This window comes from Ambystoma mexicanum, chromosome 4q (assembly GCF_040938575.1).
Source record: "Ambystoma mexicanum isolate Mex_15411 chromosome 4q, UKY_AmexF1_1, whole genome shotgun sequence".
Taxonomy (NCBI): Eukaryota; Metazoa; Chordata; class Amphibia; order Caudata; family Ambystomatidae; genus Ambystoma; species Ambystoma mexicanum.
In genome coordinates this window covers 1,070,307,893-1,070,317,953 of record NC_090928.1, presented here as the reverse complement: position 1 = coordinate 1,070,317,953, position 10,061 = coordinate 1,070,307,893, and the positions used below count along the sequence as shown (strand labels likewise).

At 46.4% G+C, this 10,061-nt stretch overlaps 1 protein-coding gene across 4 annotated transcripts in view; it reads left to right on the top strand.

The window, feature by feature from the left end:
- Positions 1 to 5,293: 5,293 nt before the first annotated feature.
- Positions 5,294 to 10,061, top strand: part of TP53BP2 (tumor protein p53 binding protein 2) — a 642,763-nt gene continuing 637,995 nt past the window's right edge. For 3 of the 4 annotated variants that reach the window (XM_069608638.1, XM_069608637.1, XM_069608636.1), the window contains exon 1: positions 5,294 to 5,652. In XM_069608638.1, coding sequence (XP_069464739.1) covers positions 5,626 to 5,652 — 27 coding nt within the window. In that variant the 5' untranslated portion in view covers positions 5,294 to 5,625. The remainder of the gene's footprint in view (positions 5,653 to 10,061) is intronic. The other variant, XM_069608635.1, reaches the window with a different exon arrangement.

The following is a 10,061-nucleotide window of genomic DNA, read 5'->3' as shown; positions in this document are numbered from 1 at the left end:
ATAATGTATGAATAAGGTGCTCAGACTGGGTATAATCGAGACGCATCCAGCAAAGTTTAAATGCATGTTTTGTATTGATTTGAATAAGTATTATAGAGTGTTCAAATGTTTGTGATGTCTTTACCTAAAATCGGCAACACACGAGGGAGATACCTTTGTGAAATACGTGCAAGGCCATTCCCCTCCCACCCTGCGAAGGCTGCCAAGGCATGAGAACAGAGGCCGCGCCGCACTGCTTTACCTCCCCCAACCAGACTGGAGCCGCTTCAAAGATTTGTAATCCCCTCTGTAGCACCCAAGGCCGCGGCCCGCCACCTGCATTATTTACAGCTCAAAGATTTGTAATCTCCTCTGTAGCACCCAAGGCCGCGGCCCGCCACCTGCATTATTTACAGCTCAGCAGTAAACCTCTGCCTGAATACACGCGCCCCCTCGTAAACCCCACAACCCACCGGACCATCTCAGACTTATGGCCCTGTGCAATCAGGACACCCAACACTTTGACAACACACAGAGGAACATCCATAACAACTTCTAACAAGGCAGAAAGACCTGTACCGCCCGTCCCAGGCCCTGAAGCTTAGCCCCTCGACCTATGGCCCCGGTCAACAGGACACTGGTAACCATGTCCTGACATATTACCTCCAGACCCCCACAAGGTACATTCCTCCTGTGTTGCATTAACCTGTAGTATAACCTATTGGAAGATTTACTAAAGAAGATAATATTACAATGACTGAATGACTGCGGTGTGCATGGCCTAGGGCAAATAAGTCAGGAAAAGACATTCATCTCTGACGCTGGCTGCGATGGCACAACAACACCGCCCGGATGAACTCTGCCAACCTACCAGGCCCAGCCCAACCCACGAGGCTGACCAAGTGACGTTCTCCAGCCACGGCCAACCACATCGCAGCAGCACCTATAGTTAGTCATCGCCACCCAATCCCATTGAACTTGTGCCCCCTATAGTATGTAGGTTTTTGATGACGTTTTTTGTAATTATATACGCCTGTCTTTGCGATTGTCAGACAGAGCGCTCTCGGAGTTTGCAGAGTTCTTTGCATGCCCAATTCTGATTGATAAACTCCCATTTACGCTCACCCGCACTCTGTCTTGGCCTTATTCCCATTTTGGGAGAGTCCTTCATTGTCTCTCATTGCGGGGAGGATCGTGCTGTTTGGGGACGCTTGCTTTCAAGGTCAGCTGTCCGCTTTCCCTTCCCCGGTCAGCCGCAGCTGGGGGCAAGCCTCCTGTTCCGCTCTGCGGTGCGGCGCTCGTCTCCTCTGCCGTCAGCAGGCAGCCGCCATTTTCTGGCGCGCACTTTCCACCTTCACCACGGCGTTTCTCCTCGTTGGAAGCGCGCACAGGTCTCGGACTACCGTTGGTAGGTCAGCAGACTGTACTGAGGCGATCCCTGGGTTGCAGTTATAGTTTACTTCTGGTAAGATGCAGATTGTAGGCAATATGATGGGCGCATCAGCGGAGCTGCAACGAAGCGCGGCTTACTCACATGGCGGTTGGCCACGCCCCCCGCAAAAGCAATTATATGTTCAGTTTTACCAGAGTCCACTTGAGACAAAGCTGCACCTAGGCCCATATTGCTTGCATCAACCGATAAAATAGTTTTCCTTCCTGCCACAAACCCGCCCAAAGAGGGTGCTCATACTATACACTCTTTTATTTTTTTAAAGGCTTCTTGGCACTCACTCGACCACACAAACTTCACGTTCTTTTTCAACAATTCTCTCAACGGGGTGGAAATGGTGGCAAAGCCATTTACGAATTTATGGTAGTACTCCTCCAGCCCCATAAATGAACGTAACTGATCTTTGTCTTGTGACTGGGGAGCACTGCTAATGCTATCAATAAGAGACTTTTTAGGAGCAATGCCATCACCAGAAATTCTATGACCTAAATAGTCTACTTCTCTAACAGCAATTTTGCATTTTTTCCTTTGTACAGTCAAACCAGCTTCTCTAAGTCTGACTAAGACAGCCCTCAAAATCTCATTGTGTTCTGCTTCATTTTCAGCAAACACTAGTATGTCATCTTGGAATACCGTCACTTTCCTTAACCCTCTAAGAACTTCCTCCATTACACTTTGAAAAACAGATGCAGCGGAAGATAATCCGAATGGCATGCGACTGTATTTAAACACTCCCTCAGGAGTGATAAAAGCAGTAAGATGCTGACAATCCTTGGACAAAGGAACTTGATGATATGCTGCTGACAAATCAATGATGGAAAATATCTTCGGCTCCCCCAGGGTGGAAAGGGTCTCGGATATGTTGGGAAGGGGATGTCTCTCCACAACAATGTTCCGATTGAGGCTGCGCAAGTCAACACATAGTCTCAGATTCCCATTTGCTTTGACTGCTAGTACAATGGGCGATAACCATTCAGTTGCTGTTACTGGCTCAATTACTCCTTTGTCCATCAAATCATTTAACTCATCACGAAGCTTACTTCTCATCTTCAATGGCACTTGCCTTACCTTGTGTACCACCGGTTGTGCACTATTTTTAAGCTTAATGTGGTGTTTGAAATCTCTGAGTTTCCCTAATTTCTCAGAAAACACCTCAGGAAATTCTCTGATCCAGACATCTTCCACTTCAGCAATAGTTACTGGTTGAGGGGCATTTGCCTGTATTCTTACACCCAAGTTCTTTTGTTCCTCCCGACTTAATAGAGGCTCCCTTTTTGCTACCAGAATGTTAGCCTGGCATTCTTTTCCTTTGTACCGTACACTTACGGAAAATTCTCCCAATACCTCTATTGTGGATTGTCCATATCCACAGGCTCTAACATCAGTGGGGCTGATTACGGCATCACTCTTCTTCAATATGTTCACTAAGGTATCCCGTGACACTATGGTCCAAGGGGAGCAAGTGTCAACTTTCATGACCAAACTGCGCCCATCAATAAAGAAGGTGTCTGCCGGTCCCTTCGCCTCACTTGAAATGGCTGAAATTTCAAAAACAAACTTGGGGCCTGGTTCCTGGGTACTCGATACTTCCTGAATATTGTAACTTCTCCTGGCCGATTCTTCATTGCTGGGCCTGTTCTCTACTTTGGGTTCAAGAAGATTGATGGAAGCAGCTTTACACACATTTGCAAAGTGCCCTCTACTCTTGCACTTAAAGCATTCGGCGAATCTGGCAGGGCAGGACGGAAAGTTGGCACCTTGTCTGGGGTTACCACATCTAGTACATGCATTCCTCGCAGTCCAATTTCCTTTCTTTCCTGTGGGAATGTTTGCCCTCTTCTTCTGATCTATGACACAGACCGACATGGCTGGTGGAATTTGTTTGTCAATCTTGAGCTCCTTGACATATACGGACGTCTGTTCAATGCTCCTGGCTAATTCAAGTGCCTCATCCAGCTTCATATCTTTGGCCAGTAACTTCTCTTGGATCCTGGCGTTATGAGTGCACCTGAGCAACTGATCCCTGATTAGTGAATCAGTCAGGTGCTCAAATTCACAAGAGTAACTCAGCGACCTCAAGCATGCAACATAGGATTCAACAGACTCCGACTGTTCTTGTACTCGCTGGAAGAATTTGTGCCTTTCGAAGCTGAAGTTTTTTCTGGGTTCAAAATGGTCCTGTAGTTTTTTGAGGGCCAACGCATACTCATCCGCATCACCAGCCTCCAACACCTGGTCCCCAGCTAGCCCATCGAAGATCCTGCGTCCTACGCCCAGGTTGTGGACCAAGAGGGCCTTTTTGCGAGCTGAGGAAAATCTGTCTCCGCCCATTGCCACCAGGTAATTTTCAAATGTGTCCTTCCACCTGTCCCACCTGATGGGGGCACGGCCTGGTTCATTGAGAAACAAATGGGGTGGCGGAATTGATGCAGCCATGGTAGACAAACAATGGCACCGACTATGTAAATAAAATGAAGGTGTGGCTGTGATGTGGCAGGACTTGCAATGTCAAGTCAGATAACTAGCATCTGTGCACTGATTTCTGCAGGAAACTATTGTCTCCGGTGTACAGGCCTCTCAATTCCAGCGAATAGAATTTTATTGCTGCATGTGCCTTCCAGGGACAAAGAATCTTTGTTGTTGCTCGTTCTAGCGTTCCTTTACATCTCCTAGGCGTGGGAGTCTGATTGCCAAGCAACTGATGTCACAATGGAGACCGGGGCTCGTAGGAGCAGAGCTGACACCCCCCCACAGCGTGTGCCGCAGCGCGTATTCTTGCGCGCGGCCAGAGCCAGCTGACAGCCGCGTGCAGCAGCACGCGCGCGGTTCAAAGCAGGGGCCTGTGCGCTAACTGCAGTACTCGCGCGACTCCCCCACGGCTCTCCTCCTTCCCAAAATAAACGCTGACTTGCCTGGATGGTCCGTCTCTTCACCCAAATGCACTTCGCCGCCTTCCGTCAGTCCGCCTGCTGTCGCGCATGCGGAAGGGGCAGAGCACCGCCGACACTGGGCACAGAGAGCAGATCGAGGCACAGCAGCTCGAAAGAGGCGCCCAGGGGTCCGTGAGACAAATCCTCGTCGCCAATGTGAAGTAAATAGATCCGGGTAGAATAAGCAGTTCAGAACCTTTTTATTTAAGCTCAGATCGCGGCGACAGCAGGCACTACCTTTGAAGGCAGAACCCAACTGAAGCTTAAAGAACACACACAAACAATAACACTCTGAGAACCCATATACATCACCGTGGAACCAAAGTCATAAAGCAAGTGAATGGAACACTGTGATTGATCTACATCCACATCTTGAACTATGTTGCATATAATTCATTGCCTAATGCATGCTTACTTATATAAACATAAATAAGTAAACTCAACACAACACTTGCTAGAATGAGGTAGAGTGCAGACCTTGGCAGGTCTGGGCAGGTCTGCACACGGGCACGCACCCGAGTCCGGACCTATGTCACCACACATCCCATACATAGAACAGTACAAACAGTTGTAAAAACCAATAAAAAAATAAAAATAAAGTACAACTCTGTTCCAGAGTCAGCTCCAGCTCACTTTGAAACTCATACGAACTTTCTTCACAGCCACGCTAAGCTCTCTTCTTTCTCTTTTCCCATTCGAATTCCACATCATCCCTAGAGGCTCATCTGTACTCGTGCAAAACAATACAAAAAAACGATGACATCATCTGGCATTAGCGTGATGCAGACTCTGACGTCGTTGCCTTGAAACCCAAGACACACCGTTATCTTTCCAAATTTAGGTAGAGTATGACGTACATCGGAGTGCAATTTGACGTATTTCCGAGTAGGTCACGTGGTGTAGTTCCGTTCCGTTGCTAGGGCCTTTCCTCTAGTGGAAACTTGTCGGCGGCCTGTCTCTGTTGTTTCGGTTGACTTAGTGTGCGAGTGGAGGGGGCAGGACGCCACGTCACCCGATACCTCCCGCTGGCCCCGCCCTAATCCTACACTGGCCTGGCACAATACAGTGCGGGACACTGCAAACAACCAGTGCCCACCACAGTATCGGCGACCGTGGGGTCTCTAACTGGAAGGACTCACCGGGGCTCAGGAGAAGCAGGACCGACTTGCCTATCGCGCGAGAGAGGCGCCAGATCTGCCCCAGCTCTGAGCTGCGGCCTGCAGGCTGACACCGAGCACCGGAGACGGTGGCCAGCAGCCCGCATCAATGCGGTACGGACCCAGGATGATGCCGGTGAGTCGCTAAATCGAAACGTCTTACAACCGCTGCGAGCTCCGGGGCAACCGCGCCCCCGGAGTTGGGGTGTAGATATCTGGGGGTGGGGGGTGTTACTGCTCCTCCACGGAGAAGTTATTATTATTGTAGTCATGTGGTGAGCGAACACCCCCCCCCCCCCCCCCCCCCCACCCCGGTGGTGTGGAGGGACTTTTTAGGTGTTTTAGATTCGTTTAGGGTTGAGTGACAGCAGCTGTTTGGAGGTGAACTGACCTTTGGCAGTTTGTTCGTTAACTTTTGGGTGGCAATTTGTTGGCCCTTTAGGGTGACAACGTTTGTTGGTTCTGGTTACAGGGGGCACCATGATGCTTTCTGGTGCGGTATTGTATTTCAATGTCCTCTGCTAATCTCCCCCTAACCCCAGGGGAAAATAATCTGTGACTACTAAAGACACTGTCGGAAGTGGTAGAAACCAGAATTGGCTGTGCTAAAGGTAACCGTGGGGCGCAGGAAAGGAGAGTGGGAAGAAAGAGGCAATGCTGGGTTAACCAGTCTCTGGAAACACCATGCATGCATGCCTTGCTGCATAGGGGAACTATCGCAACTTGTTGCATTGTGCTGATTTGCTTCAAGGCAGGCCATTTTTTGTTTGTATTACATGGGTGATATTTTCTTGGGACATGCTATTCCAATCTGTTAAATTGGATTGGGTCATGTCTTCCTCCCAGTGTGAGCTGAGGTCTGACGAGCAAAGGTAAACTGACAGACACAACGTGGGTTTCGATAGAACACGGAAGGCCAGCTTCTGGGTTTTTGTAGGGTGGTTTCTTGGATTGCGTGAGGGGCAGCTTTCTGGGTTGCACACGATGTGACACTTTTTATGAAGTGGTTTTGCTTGAATGTCGGTGTTGTCGGCTTGTCTGGGTTGCCTTCTCAGCAGGCGTTGATTTCGCGGCTGCCTGTCCGGCTGAAATTAGTACAGTTACTATGCTTCTATCGACGTCATTTTACAAGGCGTAACTTGTGGATTTTGGATTGTATTTGAATGTGCTTTTTTTGCCGCAGTTTCATGACCTCGTCGATTAACTACACCGTAAGCGCGTCTTAATAGTGTTAACCATACGATTGTGAATTGATGGTGTTCGAACACCTATTTTTTAAGTTGGAAGTAAAACGAATTTCTATTCTGATGGAGTGTATTTGTTTACATGTCAAATCTATGTCAGCATTGGCGCTTCTCTGCTAGTCCCACTCAACCGGATACGTTAGTGGGGTTATGTGGGTGAAACTAGGGAGCGGGCTCCTTTCTTATTCATACATTCAAGATTTGTTGCTTTTTTTTAGGGCGTAAATGTGACTAGTGCGATTTATGTCTATAGGGCCGTGGTCAGTTACATGTTGGAATTTCATCAATCCTTGAAATACATCTAGTTCATAACCTGGTGAAGAAGAAATCTTACCTATGTTATGGCGTGAGTTAGTCTTGTTCTGTCTCACTGGCCATGGATGCCTGCTGATAGAATGTTGGTGACTGTATGATGGACAGCAAAGGGGAATGTTGAGTGTGGTGTCTGAGTGTTCCACAAAGGTCAGTTGGGGGCCTGAGCTGGGTGTGTGAGGATGGCCGGTGGGTGTCTCTTGTGCCACTTGATATATGTTGATATCTACCTGTCCATGTAGCCTGCAAATAACTGCAGTAACTGGATATGTACACATGTACCCATGTACAATAAAGCAACCTGGATTTACTGCTATGGCTCCACAGCTGGTCTGTGTGTGGACATTGAGCCTCACTTAATTGTATTTACAACAACGTATAGTCCCCAATTTTAAACAGCCAGTTTTCCTGCCATTTTCCTTATGCTTCTCAACCTAGCAAATAAACTGTCTTGTTATATTCTTGGCCAACAGATTTATGTTGTGGGGGTACGGGCCAGAGAGTTTTGTCAAACACATTCATCTTGGCATACACATGTTCATGTCATTTTAAGTGTAGATATATTTGGACTTATAACGTTGTTTCTAAGGAATACAAACGCACCCCATCCTTCCCAGCATATTGTGCCCTTTTGTTTCTGTTTTGGCGTCAATGATTCACAGAAACTGATGATGTAATTTAATCTGCATGTCAAAGACTGTGGCAGTGATTGAGTCTCTCGTCTTGCCTAATATCTGGACTGGAATAGTGTATGTGGTTGGGAAAACTTGTTACGTTTGACCTCTAACTAGCCATTGTGCTGCGTCGAAAGGGCCGTTTTATGACATTCTTAGTGAACTGCGATGGTTATACAGTTTGTTGATGTGCGTCTGGGGATCTTCATGCTTCCAAGTCCGTTTAAACATTAGAGACGGTCCCTTCGCGACCACGACAACGCGTGAATGCTTACTCACTTAGTTCCTACCTGCAACTTTTTTGTTCCTTACCTTTCCAATAACTGCCATTTGTTTTTAAAAATACACTTTTCTCATCTATCAAATTGAGCGGATGCTTCGTGGCCGAGGGATTGTTGTTCCGCCTGCAACGCCGGGGACATTGTGGTGAAGTGTTCACAAAGGGACACGGTGTCCCATTTGAAATGCATGCTGCAGTGTTGTACGGCGGTTTGTTGAAGGACCCATTATTTTCCGTTACAGTAATCTTAGTTCAGTGGTGGCCACTTAGCACAGTGCGCATGTTGCAGCAGCACTGTAAACCGCATCATTTCGCCACGGGTTTTTTTTCATTATATCGCCTGCTTGCCTTCCCTTTTGAGTGAACATTAAATAATCTGTAGAGTATAGGTGTTTTTTTTTTTTTTTTTTATAAAGGGGCCATGAAACTAGTTTGTGTAGAGTACAGGGCTAGAAATAAGGCAGATTTGCCAAGATTCGGAATGCTACAAACACAATCTCCCTGGATTACGGATCTGACGCAAATGGGACACCCTTCTTGACGGGAAAGGACATGCCTAGGACCCCAGCGGGGGTGACAAATGTGGCAGCCAACCCTTGCATTCATTGCAGCATATGCATTTCATAGTTACAAACTATTTACTGTTAGTTTGTGCACTATGAAAATGAGCACCCAGGCTAGTGTGGATTATGTATTTTTGATTAAACCATAGAACCATTTTTTAAATTATTTTTTTTTAAATCACAGATTTATATTGTGAAATATAAAGTTGTGTGGTAATTATTCTGTCCCCAACGTGCTCATTGGTTTCATGCAGAACAGCTGCCCATTTCCCAGTTTTATTTTTCTAAAGAGTCCAATAGTAGTCGGTCAAGTGGCACAGCGAGTAGAACGCTCGTTTTGACATCTGTGCAGTGTCTGCTAACGCAGGTTCAAATCACGGCGGGGCCAAACTCAGCCTTTCATCCTTCCGAGGTCGATAAATGAGCACCACACCCCATGGGAATAATAAGATGCGCTCAGATACCTGAGGGTTTGTAGCGCTATATAAGTGCCAAATTATTATTATTATTATTGGTGTGCCAAGTTGTTATCTTGGAATAGTAAGTAACCTTCTTTGTTTAACAATTCTTCTCAAGAAAAGCAAACAGAAAAATAGATTGACGAGATCTGTAGTGCACGAACTCTGGTATTAAGCGCATTACAAAACATGTATCAGGCTAACAGATACAGAGTTTAGATTATATGTAGCAAAACGAGTGATAAAGGGACTGTATCTGCCCTCAGCAGAGGTCTTGGATTGTGCAGGAAATTATAACTGTAGGAGAGGGTTGATTCCCTCAAGAAGGATATACACTTCACTGTTGAGAGACTTGCAAACTCACATCTGCCCTTGTAACTAACTTCTATTACAAGCATAAACGTGGGCGTTTACAATTTGACATCTGTATGGTGGTTCTACGAAAGGCAAGTACAAAGGGCTTTTTGCTTTTTATGTGAATGTGACCACTTAGTTGGTGGAACAGATTTTTACTGCTAGATCGTTCCAAAAGATGACCCCAGATAGTATTTCTAGTTTTGATTCGATTTTTCTCATGTGTATGTATTTCCAGCTATTATTTGAACTTGCATTCTGATGAAATTACAGATATTGCTTCATTGTTCAGGTTGATAAGCTATCGAAACTTTAAAGCTCCATAAATACACTGTTGTTGGATGTTTTTGCTTCCCCTATCCAAGCAACAGAATCACTTCACAATTTATGCCACAAATTCCTTTTTTCTCCAAATAGTTTTCTTGTGCTAGTTCCCTCTTCATATGCCTGAATTAGGTAGGTCCTATCCCAGTCTCTTCTGACAAAAAGGCACACGGCCACTGATCCCCAACATTAAGTCGCTCTTGGGGTGCAACCTCTGCCTCCCACTGTCCAATCTCTGTGTAGCTAAGCAGTTTTCGTGATGGGGCATGGGACTTGGATAATTTCAAGCAGAAAAATTCTGTCAGATTGGTATGTGTTTTGTGGCTTTCTGTCTCT